General features: G+C 39.5%; 1 protein-coding gene across 1 annotated transcript in view; it reads left to right on the top strand.

Annotated features, from left to right (window-relative positions):
- PSMA6 (proteasome 20S subunit alpha 6) overlaps positions 1 to 12,021 on the top strand; it is a 16,424-nt gene extending 4,403 nt beyond the window's left edge. The window contains exons 2-7 of the mRNA XM_004698532.4: positions 1,665 to 1,759; positions 2,258 to 2,339; positions 3,414 to 3,569; positions 8,007 to 8,185; positions 9,499 to 9,593; positions 11,807 to 12,021. Of these exons, the coding sequence (XP_004698589.1) occupies positions 1,665 to 1,759; positions 2,258 to 2,339; positions 3,414 to 3,569; positions 8,007 to 8,185; positions 9,499 to 9,593; positions 11,807 to 11,864 (665 nt within the window). The 3' untranslated portion in view covers positions 11,865 to 12,021. The remainder of the gene's footprint in view (positions 1 to 1,664; positions 1,760 to 2,257; positions 2,340 to 3,413; positions 3,570 to 8,006; positions 8,186 to 9,498; positions 9,594 to 11,806) is intronic.
- Positions 12,022 to 13,747: the final 1,726 nt, after the last annotated feature.

Here is a 13,747-nt window from a genome sequence, read left to right as displayed (position 1 = left end):
GTTGGGTTAATGGGTTAATGTTGGACTTGTGGGCTTGGGCAGCATTGGGTTGGGATGTTTTCGTGATGCACCTTTTCTTTACATAAAACTCTCACGTGAGTCGCCGTGGATTTGTTTCTCCAAAGTATCTAGATTAATAACACATGCCCTTTATCAAGGCATCAATTACATGCCTCTCGGTTACATGCCCTTGATCAAGCCCTACCAGGCCTCTTACACCCTCCTCGCCAACGCTTTTGGATCACTTGTTGTTCCCTTGTCCCTAAGTTTGTTAACACCACTTCCTTTCCCCCACCTCCCCCTCTCCCATGTCCCCCTGGAACCGTTGGTCCCATTGTTTGCTTCTTCAGATTGTTTATCCTGCCTATCTTATTCCTCCCCCCACTATCATGATCCCAAGTCTACCCTACAAATTGGCTAGACCAGAGGATGTACACTGGTACATAAAGGAATTGGAAACCCAGGGAATCCAGGACAGATGATCCCTTCAGGACCAGTGCTGAAAGTGTTGATAACTGAAAGGGTGGAGGGGAGGTGGGGTAGAAAGAGGGAACTGATTGCAAGAATCTGCATATAACCACATCCCTAGGGGACGGACAACAGAAAAGTGGGCGAAGGGAGACGTCGGACAGTGTAAGACATGACAAAATAATAATAATTTATAAATTATCAAAGGTTCGTGAGCCAGGGGAAAAAATGAGCTGATATCAAGGGTTCAAGTAGAAAGCAAGTGTTTTAAGAATGATATTGGCAACAAATATACAAATGTGCTTAACAGTGGATGTATGTGTGAATTGTGATAAGAGTTGTATGAACCCCCAATAAAATGATTTTTTTAAAAAAAGGAATGCCCAACCTTCTGTTTTTGACAGCATATAAATCCCTAGAGTGCAGAATTCTCTGAGAACCGGTTAAAGAGATGGAAACACTCCTTTCAGAAGTGTTTAGAGCTAGATGGGAGAGTATGTCAAGAAATATTCACTTCATAGTCTTATGTTTTGTTTAATAAAGAGATCTATGAATTGCAATAATACTTTTTGACTGGCCATTATATATCCTTTGGTAGCTATTGAAAAATTTCTCTTAACATGCTTATGCAGTACGTGTGCTTTAAAGCCTTGGAGAACAATATACAGACCACCTAGCTGAAAATCGAATTTCTGGAACTTTCACCTAGGTTACCAGTGGGGAAATAGTCCTTGGTGGGCAAATTAATCCTGTTTAGTTTCAGGCTTCCCTCTTAAGCTAGCTATTCATTTTCTGGGTAGAGCTAGCAAAGGGAGAGAGGAACAGTCCCTTGGATTTATTGGCCAAGCAGATGTTCCGTGTAAAAGGTAAAAACCCTGAGACCTTTTAAATCTGTTTACTCCCTCTTTTGCTGTGATACCTCTACATTCCTTCACATTCCTTAAGACTGTTATAATTCATCACTCATAAGTGACACAGAGGAAAGCAGCGATCTTTTATGTTTTTCAGATATTTGCCAATTTTGATGCTCTTCTTTCCTGAAGATTATAGTTTCCACTTGGTTTGGGTAACTTGTCTTGGCTGACATAACATATCAGTTCATTTGTCTCTGCCTCATTCTTTTTAATGACTTTTATTTTGTTGTATAAACATATGTAATCTACTTTAAAAACAAAAAATACTATTCTCTTTTTCAGAATATGCTTTTAAGGCTATTAATCAAGGTGGCCTTACATCAGTAGCTGTCAGGGGGAAAGACTGTGCAGTAATTGTCACACAGAAGAAAGTACCTGTAAGTAAAACTATCCAAATAGGCAATTCTTGTGGACTATAATAAAAGAAGTTTTCTTGCATTTGCACAAAGATGTATTATAACCTATATAAATTAACAATGCTTGCTTTGACAACATTTCTTGTCGTTCAAGAAGTATTTATTGAGTATCTGTCTATATGCATTTGTTAGTATAACCAAGGTATTGAACATTGGCATACAGTTTAATGTATTGAACATTAGTGTACAATTATAAGCACAATGGGATCTCAAGGTGTTTTGCCTTGAGACAAGCTTGGATGAGATACAACTCTCACTCAGAGGGAACAGATTGTTTATCAAGGGAAAACAGCCTCCCTAAATATTTTTTGAAACTGATTTGAATTATAAAATAAATTGAAGACATTCATTATGTAGTTTGTCATAGATACATAGCTGTGCCTTTTTTAAAGAGCTAAACAAAGGATTACAGGGTTTTATTTCCTCTTTTAAATTATCTTGATTCATTTTGCTCGTTAGGACAAATTATTGGATTCCAGCACAGTGACTCACTTATTCAAGATAACTGAAAACATTGGTTGTGTGATGACAGGGATGACAGGTAAGCAACTCGCACACGACTTAGATGTACAAGCCTTATATTACTTTAAATTACTTTTGACATTTTGTTTTAATTTAAAAGTCCCCTTTGCCTTGGGATGCTGTGGGGTTAGCACTGACTACTAACCTCACGGTCAGCAGTTCAGGCCCCTCTGCAGAAGATAGATGGAGCTGTCTTCTCCCATCAAGATTCACAGTCTTGGGAAACTGGAACAGAGTTAGACTCTGTCCTTTATAGAGTCTCTGTGAGTTGGAATCAACCTAAGCCGTGGGTTTGGTTTTAGTGACTTAATGAGCAAGTCGTCTTTCAGTCTTCCAAGATTCAGTATTGTGAACGTTTTTGGAATTATAAATGTAGTGTAATTAGTATGTTTTTGCTTTGTTTTGCCACTATCAGGAACACTGATTTATCTTAATTTAGATGTAGTTAAAATTTTTAGGGGACTTAATATAGGGGCCCTGATGGCACAGTGGTTACGTGTTGGACTGCTAACTGTAAGGTCAGCAGTTCAAAACCACCAGCTGCTCCTCAGGAGAAAGGCAGGACTTTCTACTTCCATGAAGAGTTACGGTCTTGGAAACCCACAGGGGTAGTTCTACCCTGTCTTACAAGGTCTCTATGAGTTGACATTGCCTTGATGGAGTGAGTTTTTTAGGATAATTCAATATCTCAAACCTTGTATTTATGACACTTCATAGATATGTATAAGAAATACTTTATACTTCTATTTCTGAAGTGAAAGACAAATTCAAGCCTTAAAATTCTCCTTGAAGTTTGCTTTTTTGGGACTTTTTGAGGCTTATTCAACACTTGCAGAAACAATGAAGTGCTCAGCATAAAGGACAGTCTAGGGCATAAAGTGCAGTCTCTCAAACTATGCTCTCCTTTTTTTAAGACGTCTATTTTGCTGAGTCATTAATGGGAGAAAAGGCTAATGTAAACCATTCTTTTCCCCTTAACTCATAATGGATTAATATGTGGTGGGAAACTGTCTGACTTTGAGGTTCATCCTTTCCTTCTCAAAAAGTAACCCTTAAAAATAACAAGTAACCCTTTGCTTTTTTATGTGATCAGCTGACAGCAGATCCCAGGTACAGAGAGCTCGCTATGAGGCAGCGAATTGGAAGTACAAGTATGGCTATGAAATTCCTGTGGACATGCTATGTAAAAGAATTGCAGACATTTCTCAGGTCTACACACAGAATGCTGAAATGAGGCCTCTTGGTTGTTGTAAGTATATGGAGTTTCCAAAATAATTGATGGATTTTGATGTTTTAAAAGAGCATGTAAAAATTGTTGAAGTAACACTTGGGTTCTGATTAATAATTTGTGAATTATATAAGGTTAAGAAGTCTTTATTATAAGTCAGAGATGATAACATTAATGGTTTTGGAATTTTTTTTTAATTAGAGTGCCTAGAATGAGCCCAAGTGGCAGTATATTTTATTTATTTTTAAAAGTTTTGTTGGCATATAATTCACATAGTATACAATTCAGTAGTTTAACTCTAAAAAGAAGAGTTGCACAGTCATCACCACAAGCAATTTTAGAACATTTTCTTCTTTCTTGTATCCATGGTTATTAGTTCCTCATTTCCTCGCTACCTTTCCTACCCAGCCCCAAGAAACCGTTAATCCAGTTCCTGTCTCTATAGGTTTACCTATTCTGGGTTTCACCTGGCAGTTTCTGTAAACTTTAGGTGCTCGTGGGCTTTTACCAAGATAATTGTATTTGGGACTATGTGGTTTGGAAGAGCATACGCGGCTGTTGAAAGGTGATGTGCTCTCCTGCAATTCTACATCACTGGGGCTGTGAACGAGCTCAGGTGCTTCAGTGGTTACACGGTCAGCATGCTGCGACAAAGCCTGCAGTTTGAAACTACCAGCCACTTTGGGCGAGAAAGATGGGGCTTTTTACTCCCTAAAGAGCCACAGTCTTGGAAACTCACAGTCCTAGCCTGTCCTGTAGGGCTGCTGTGAGCAGGCATCAACCCGATGGCTGTGAGGGTCTATGACAATGTGTGTTAGGCCGGGTTAACTAGAGAAGTAATCCAGTGATACTCATATGTGTGTCTTTAAGAGATTTATATCAAGAAGTAATTGTATATCCAAAAAACACCCCAGCCCAGTCCAACTCAAGTCCATAAATCCCTCTTCAGATTCACACAGTCACAAACAATGATGCCAAATGCAGAAATATCATCAGCACCGGCTGGTGGGTGCAGTCTTGTGGATCCAATGGAGTGGACACATCTCCAAGGCTCTGGCAGGTTTCAGAGTGACTCGCCAACGTGGAGGGGAAGGCAGAGAAAGAAGGGGAGGTTCCCATGACCCTCCTTATGAGAAGGTCATGCCCACAAGGAGTCACCATCAGGCTGTGACCTGATTGACAGACTAGACTCCACTTTAATGTATCTTCAAGGTGACATGAAAGTATGTAACTACCACAGAATGCCTACATTAAGACATTTTGGCAATCTAACTATTTCTTTTGAGCAACCTAAAGAATGAGGATGTCACTTTGAGGACTAAGTTGTGCTTGACCCAAGCCATGGTTTTTCAGTCACCTCATATGCTTGTGAAAGTTGGAGATTGAATGAGGAAGACCAGAGAAGAATCTGCATGTGAATTACGATGTTGATGAAGAATATTGGAAGTACCATGGACTACTAGAGGAGCCAACATATCTGTCTTGGAAGAGGTACAACCAAAGTGCTCCTTAGAAGCATCAGTCATGTGACACAAACCTCGCATGCTGACCGTGAAGAGGATTTGAAATATTTGCTGCTGAAGATAAGGATTACTGCCTTAAGTATGGATTATAACTCAGTGTAGAGAAAGCAAAAATCCTCACAACTGGACCAGTAGGTAAGGAAACATCATGATAAATGGAGAAAGATCAAAATTGTTGAGGATTTTGTCTTGCTTGGATCCACAATCAGCACTCCTAGAAGCAGCAGTCAAGAGATCAGAAGACTCCTTGCATAGGGTAAATCTGCTGCACAAGACCTCTTTGGAGTATTGAAAAGCAAGGATTTTACTTTGAGGGCTAAGGTGCTCCTGACCCTAAGTAATGGCATTTTCAATTGCTTCATATGCATATGAACGTTGGGCACGGTCTAAGGAAAACCAAAGACGATTCGATGCATTTGAATTTGTGATGTTAGGGAAGAATATTGAAATTGCCTTGGACTGCTCAAAGAATCAATAAATCTGTCTTGGAAGAAGTACAGCCAGCGTGCTGTACTTAGAGGCAAAGATGGCCAGACTTTGTCTTTCATACTTTGGGGATGTTGTCAGGAGAGACCAGTCCCTGGAAGGACAGGATACAGGTAAAGCAGAGGAAAGAGGACGGCCCTCAATGAGACGGACTACACGGTGACTGCAACAATGGGCTTGGGCATCAGACTGATCACGAGAGTGGCTTGGAACTGGGCAGTGATTCCTGCTGTCTTCCTTTAAGCTTTGAATCTGTTTACCTCTCACTTCAAAACTTCGTTTTCATTTGATTACCTCATAATACTCTCTTTTCCTTATACACAGTTTTCTCAGCTCATCCTCGCCTGCTGATGCCTTAAATGTAGTTCATGCTGAGTCAGTCCTCTGTCAGTCTGGTTGCTTTTACCCACTTCATGGCTCCATTTACTATCTTGATGTCAGTATTTCCAGATTAACTTTAGCCCGATCATCAAGACCTACAGATACTTAAGCTGAAAGCATTCCTATTCTTATCACTCCTGTCATCTCTCTGTTGATTTGCCTTTGCCGCGTGTCTAATGTGCCTGTTGCTTCTCTCTTCACTCTTTCCTACTCTGTCCTCTAGATGGGTATATGAGTTGCCATGCTGAAAGCTAGCTTTTATTCTTGTTCCCTAAAAATATTCATTCCTCGTGGCCTATATGGTATGTTCCAAACTTCTTACTATGGTGTATAAGGTCCTTCACCGTTTAGTCCCATTATTGTCTCCTATTAGTGTCCTCCTTGATCTAAAGCCCTTGCAATATACAGCTTGTCTTGTCATCCCTGAGTGTATCCTGCCCTTTCATGCGCAGTGCCTTTTGTGTTCTGTGCCTTTACCTCCTTTACCCTTCATGTCCTTACCACCTACTCAGCCTTACTACTTGTGTTAGTCTGGGTATTTTAGAGAAACAAATCCACAGAAACTCATGTATAAGAGAGACTTTTATATAAAGGTTAAATTAAGTGCACATCAAGAAAACATCCCAACCCAGTGCTGCCCAAGCCCACAAGTCCAACATTAACCCATATGTCCGACACCAATCCACAAAGTCCTCCCCCATCTCACAAAACACATGCAATGATGCCAACTGCAGGAGGAAAGCTGAGTCAGTGAATGTGTAAGCATGTCAGCACTGGCAGGGGTCTCCAGCCCCCAGGGCTGCATCGGGGTAGGTCCATGTGGCTTCTCCTTGGGCATGTCTTGCAGGAAGCGAGCCTTGCCAGCTGAAGCAGAGAACTGGCTAAGGCAGCTGCACCCTGGTCCGACCATCACAAAGCAAGAGACCTGAGAACTCAAAAGGCAAGGCTCGTCGAGCCATTTATCCCTCCCCCCTTCAATTAACCCCACATGTGTTTATTGGCCAGGTTGGCAAAATAAACTAACTCACTGCTCTATTTCTCTTGCAAGATCTTTCACTAAAGAAGTGTTTCTTACTTCCTTCAGGCAGTACTGGATATCACATAAAATGTGAAAAACAAAATTACAGGGTGACATAACAGTCAACTTAAGCAGCTCTCTGATCACTGCTCTGTGGTGGTGTTAGGGGCCATCGAGTCCGTTCTGACTCTTGGCGACCCTGTGTACAGCAGAACGGAGCCCTGCCTGGGCCTGGGCCCTCCTCTCCATCATGTTTCAGCCCACTGATGCAGCCACTGTGGCGATCCATCTCAGTGAAGGTCTTCCTCTGTGCCACGCATTCTCTACCACGCTGATGCCCAGTCAGTGAGCTGAAACGGAAAATGCCTCATTTGTAAACTGTGAAGCATTTATAAATATGAATAAAGTAGTTTGTTAATACTGAATCTTGTGTTAGGGCACCTACAAAAAAGATCAAATCTAGAATATAAGGAAGCAGAAGATAGACCATTTCTTTACTGAAATGCTTTGTTACATGCTCTGGTGATTAGAAAGAAATTTGACTTGTCTGATAACATTAGAGTCATAGTAAAAAAGTTGTATATACATAATTTGGTGTTTGTATGAACTATTTAGTAAAGTAATCACAGTAAGGATGAAGGGCAGCTTCCCTCATTAAGTGTGTCCACCGTAATAGTCACGTCGTAGTTTGAATAAGGACTTCAACTCAAGGGCCTACTAAGATGCCAGGGAACTAAAGTGCATGTCACACTCTTAGGGAATGGTTTCCAGTTGCCGTTCAGCATTCATATATTATATATATATATATGTATATTTCACACTGTCTTGAAAATCTGTGATAAATCCTTTTGTGAAAAAGAAATGCTTTTGTTACCTAGTTCATCCTTGATATTTTGCATATCCATTTTCTTAAAGCAAAGCCCATTAAAAATGGGTGGTCAGAGTATGATTAATGACACGTGTCAGCACCTATGTGACTACACCATGAGAGTGGAAGTGTTTGTGTTAAATGTCCACAATGTTTACTTAGGGTCTTGCTTTTCATCTTAGGTATGATCCTAATAGGTATAGATGAAGAACAAGGCCCTCAGGTGTACAAGTGTGATCCTGCAGGCTACTACTGTGGGTTTAAAGCCACTGCAGCGGGAGTTAAACAAACTGAGTCCACCAGTTTCCTTGAAAAAAAAGTGAAGAAGAAATTTGATTGGACATTTGAACAGACAGTTGAAGTAAGTTGGCAAAAAGCAACTGATGTTTTTATGTTATGTATATAGAATATTGAGGATTTTTGCATAATTGACTTTATAAAGGCCTTTCCTAGGTAATGTGAACTGAACAGTAAAATCAATGTCCTTCAGCTGGAATGGGGCCAGTAGTGACTAGATTATTCACTTATTTCCTACTATATTTGAAGTAGCCATCAGCAAATGGTAAAATGCAATTAGGAATAGGAATCTCAAGAGCAGGTGCCAAGACCGGTGTTGCTGTGGTTGCCTTCGGCTTCTTGGTCGAGATTTAATAAGGTGGCTTTGTGCAGAGATCTTGAGGGTATTAGTCATTATTGTTGGGAACTTTTATACTAAAAGGAAAGCTAAATAAAAATAGTTACTTTGCCTCTTATTGACAATATATTAAAATGGAATTTTAATAATTTGAACATAAAGGTCTGGGATACAGCCATTCTGATGGTTTACCAGCATGCTTTTGACAGGGAACATTCCTTTTGTGATTGATTGGCATTATGACTTGGTTTGAAGAAGTTTATTTGAACTAGAATGAAAAGTTAATGGAATTTTTCCATGAGCTTTATGAAGCTTCCTCTTAACATCTTGTAGGAGATATAAAGCGAGTTCTCATCTGGAAGGTACTCTCCCAAGATTTTTTGTCTTCATAATAATTTCAGTTCATAATTGGCACATATCATTAGATAGTAATCACTTAAAACATTCTCGGATTGCTCATATTGAAAGTTCCCTGAAGGCAGAGATTCATATTTGTCCTGTCCTCTCCCCTCACTTGCTGTCCACCTGAAGTGCCGGGATTGTCTAGGCCAGGCGTCCTCAAACTGCGGCCCGCTGAGGACATTTATCCGGGCCCGCCAGGTGTTTTTGCCCCGTTTGGGTTTTTTTACTTCAAAATAAGATATGTGCAGTGTGCATAGGAATTTGTTCATAGTTTTTTTTTTTTTAACTATAGTCCAGCCCTCCAATGGGTCTGAGGGACAGTGAACTGGCCCCCTGTTTAAAAAGTTTGAGGACCCCTGGTCTAGGCCCACGAAATATTGATCATCAAGCAAGCTGTTTTGTATAAGCCATCCATTTGGTTTGAAAACTCATCCATTTTGTTTAATTTGACATGGTAGGAGCGAGTTTCGTTTCCTTGGCAGTCTAGTAATAACAACATAGCTGTAGAAGTGCAGCGCTGAAACATGAAGCAAAAATGAATCACTTCTGATTAACATTTATGATTTAAATAAACTTAAAAGGAATGAGAAGTCTGGGAATCTCTGAAAAATACTATATCCTAATGTGATTTTTTTCAGACTGCAATTACATGTCTGTCTACTGTGCTGTCAATCGACTTCAAACCTTCAGAAATTGAAGTTGGAGTGGTTACTGTTGAAAATCCTAAGTTCAGGTGAGTCATATCGTCAGCTGTGAACTTATAGCAGTTTGCAAATGCTAAAGTTCTAGATGATGAACGTGGTGAGAGGGGTCCATCCGCCCTATTTGAAAAATATTCTTAAATTATGATTATAGGTTTGTTTGAAAAGAAAACTTGGAATATATTGAATATCTCTTTAAGACAGCGGTTCTAAACCTGTGGGTTGCAACCCCTTTGAGGGTCAAATGACTCTTTCACAGGGGTCGCCCAATTGATAACATTAGCAAAATTAGTTAGAAGTAGCAACAAAAATAATTTTATGGGTGGGAATCACCACAACATGAGGAACTATATTAAAGGGTCGCGGCACTAGGAAGGTTGAGAACCACTGCTTTGAGACATACATAACAGTTTTTTTCTCATTTTAGAGTGCTTTTTATTTATCACAAAGAGTGACATTAAAATAGCTGTAAAGAAAGCATAAGTTATTTCAATTTTAAGATCAGTAGTAACTCAAATCCCAAAGTAGTCACTTTTCAAGTTTTTCAGGTAGAACGTTAGTGGAGCTTTGACGAATGATATGAAATACTGGTATACATCAGACCTTTATCTGGAGATCTTTGGGAAACCCCAAATTTTGAATATCACTAATGGAGCTTACTCACTGAGAGACAAACCCACACACCAGCCTTACAGCTTCTGTGAGTCAAGTCCACACTGGGTGCTTCATGTATATCAGCTGATTCCGTCCTTCTAGCAGCCCTATGAAATCAGGTATATATCATGGACCGCCAGGCTCTGGGAAATAGTAGTCCATTAAATCCACAGGTGCTGGCATTTTAATTACTCTGTGTTCTGTTCTTAAAACCATAAGGACAGACACAGGGGCATGGTTGAGGGGGGAAAGGTGGCAAGCTAAGTTTAACCAAACTTTGAGACTTTTTTAAAATACGTATTTTTTCCTAGTTCTTTTGTTATCTGCTGGTTGAGTCATAAATAAACACAAAAGACTTAAAAGACATCTTAAGTCTTTAAGAAATGGCAACCAGAACTCAATCCACTCTTCCTGGCTGTTTTCCCATAGGAAAAGGCTGGCCATCACCCACCTCTCCTTCCCCTCCCCCGTTTTTTTTCCTTTTCTATTTAGCAATAGAATTTCACCGGGAACGGTTTGAAAATCTCTAAGCTACTGGAAAATAGTTTTTGTTTTCTAGTCTGAAAACCAAACCATACACTACCACTGAGTCAATTCCAACTCATAGAGACTCCGTAGAGCGGGGTAGAATTGCCGCTGTGGGTTTCCGGAGTGACTAATGGTTTCAAACTTCTGACCTTGTGGTTAGCAACCCAGTGCGTAACCACGATGCCACCAGGGCGTGAGACCCTCCTGTAAAAACCAAGCCCACTGCCATTAAGTCTATTCCAGCTCACAGCAACCCTAAATAGGACAGAGTGGAACGCCTTCAGGTTTCTGAGCTTGAGTCTAAACCTTTCTAAGGCATTTCTGAACAAAGAAAACTAGCCTCAAACTTCCAGGAGTGACTAGTAGGTTTGAGCCATTGGGATTATGGTTAGCAGCCAGCTGCTTACCCCGCAGTTCTACCAGGTCTCCCGGAGGCCGCCTATGGTACCTAAACATTTTTATTTTCATTGGTTACTTAAATACATGGGTAGACACTAAGATCCTATTTCCCAAAAGCACTAGATTATCTTGCGTAAGCGTTTAACATCTATATAAATGACTTACAGTACTTCTGGTTGCACTAGAAGAACTCCTTGTGGGCAAATTTCACTTTAAGTGTCAGGTGACAATAGGTCCCAATAACAAGATCGCCAAGCACTTGGTTCCTTTCTAGGCAAACTTTTAGAAAATAGCATGTGTTCATCATGGAGTGCCTTTTGCCACTGGACTAGTTAAAGAATTTTAATTTTATGTTCATGAATTTCTATTGCTAAATCTGGGCAGCTTCTTCCTTTAAAAAAATATATACTTAAATTCCCCAGTGGATTTTCTTAGCTTATACAGACTGAAGTCATACTAGGTATAAAAGCATTTTGACATAGGTTCTAAAATGGAACACATTTTATATACTAGGCTTATTATTTGGGCTAAATAGTTTCTATCTTAGCTGCAACTGGAGGGTTTTTGTGTGCTTGTTTTTTTTCAGAAAACTTAAATTCTGGATCTAATATCAAAGAAGTAAATGTTTTTGTTTAAAAAATAGTTTCTTCTTTTGCCTTTCTAGGATTCTTACAGAAGCAGAAATTGACACCCACCTTGTTGCTCTTGCGGAGAGGGACTAGACATAATAGGTTACTAAATCCATGATACCGCTTTCCACTGTTGTTTGCTATAAACAAACCAACATTGTGGAGGCCCTGGGTTGAACCTCTTCCACTCCGCCTACTCCTTAAGTGGTTAGGACTCTGTATAAATAAAAACAATGCTTTTGGAAAATAATGGTAGCCTGTCTTGTTGTTTACCTGTACTTTTTAGCAGTAAGGAAACTTAAATGCTTGCTATCCTGAAATTAAAACCTATTCATGTGTATACAGAGATATACAGAGTTCCTTGGCTTCAGGAACTCTAACAACCGAAATTCAAAGTCTGGCTAGGTGGCGTAATTAGCAAATAGCCAAATAAAGCTCTCCTTTTTTGTAAGTTGGCATACAGGATGAAGGATGTTCAGATATGAGGGGGCTTCAAAGTGTTCATGAAAATGTCCCATTTTCTTCCCCCTTGTAATACACTAATGTGAACTCAACCAAGAAGCAATATTTTTTTAATTTTTAAATCATTTTATTGGGAACTCAATACAACTCTTTATCACAATCTATATATACATCGTGTCGACCACATTTTACATTCATTGCCCTCATCATTCTCAAAATATTTGCTCTCCAATATCAGCTGCTCATTTTTCCCCTTCCCTCCCTGTTCCCCCTCCCTCATGAACCCTTGATAATTTGTAAATTATTTTGTTGAAGCGATAGTTTTATGAAGAGAAATTGTAATTTTCAGGAAACAAAAGGGCCTAAAAGTTGTAGACTATTTGTAATTTCCATGCTGCCTTAAAATTAAGTATTTATATTAATCTTAAAGTAATTGGCTTGATGGAAAGTGTATGGATAACATCAGATTAAAGGAAAAAATTAAATAGTATGTACAGAATTATCAATTATTTTTTAAGGTGGTTTTGTTTTTAAGTTTTAGATTTAATTTTTAGAATTTAGATCTCCTCAGTGGCCTGAACCTATAATGTGACAGATGATACAAATATGTGGGAGCATCCAAGGTGGACAAATTTCATGTCCTCATTTGTGCTGGGTGAGACCCAGGCTGTTGACATGCCTCACACACAGGTGAGTGGCTGCTGTTCTCATAGCAATGCCTGGAGTCAGAGCTGCTCCTAGTTCCACAGCCACCAGGCCCACCGTCCAGGGAGGCCATGTGACCTCTAGAAGCAGGAAATGTCATCAACCGCATCCTCTTCAGAGCTGAGTCATAAGTTGTAAGGGTTCCTAGCAGGGAAGGGGGGGTTCTTTGCTCAGGGGTTGCTGCTCTGGAAGACCCATGCAACAAATCCATTAGGCTCTATAATGATGCTGCCATCATTTTGAAAGTGGGGCCTTTTACTCCCCTAACAACTTTGATGTCCTTAGAGTCTTTACCGAGCCTTCCGGATTCATGCAGGAGAGACTAGCAGGTAACTTGTGGGAGGGTGAAAAGGTGGTAAGAAGATAACCTTTTGGGGATAAAAAAACAAGTCTTAATTTATTAGAAAATTTTACATCATTTTCATTGCAATACAAAATCTAGATGAATTAAGTATTATATATAAACCCATTTTGAATAGTGTTTTAAATTGCTATTTATACTTCAAACAGAAAAGGGGGTAAACAAAATACTCAAAATTATGTTTGTGTTTAACACAAACCTAGATTGAATAATGATGAAGAAATCTAAAAATCCTTTACCCAAAGGGTATCTATGAGATAAACTACCAAGAAATAGAAGAATGCAGGCAAGTATTTGCAGAGGATTATAACTAGATATTTATGCATGTGGAACTTTTTGGATATTTTCATCTACCTTAAAAAATCTAATATGTTTTGACAGCATACCACACAAATTGCAAATGGAAAATCTAAAATTAACAGTTACCATAAAAAGTAAATTAGGAGGT

This window comes from Echinops telfairi, unplaced genomic scaffold (genome assembly GCF_000313985.2).
Source record: "Echinops telfairi isolate 266 unplaced genomic scaffold, ASM31398v2 ScPeMD7_18;HRSCAF=68, whole genome shotgun sequence".
NCBI classification, from domain to species: domain Eukaryota; kingdom Metazoa; phylum Chordata; class Mammalia; order Afrosoricida; family Tenrecidae; genus Echinops; species Echinops telfairi.
Note: the sequence above shows the minus strand (reverse complement) of the source record. Positions and strands in the feature narration are given on the sequence as shown.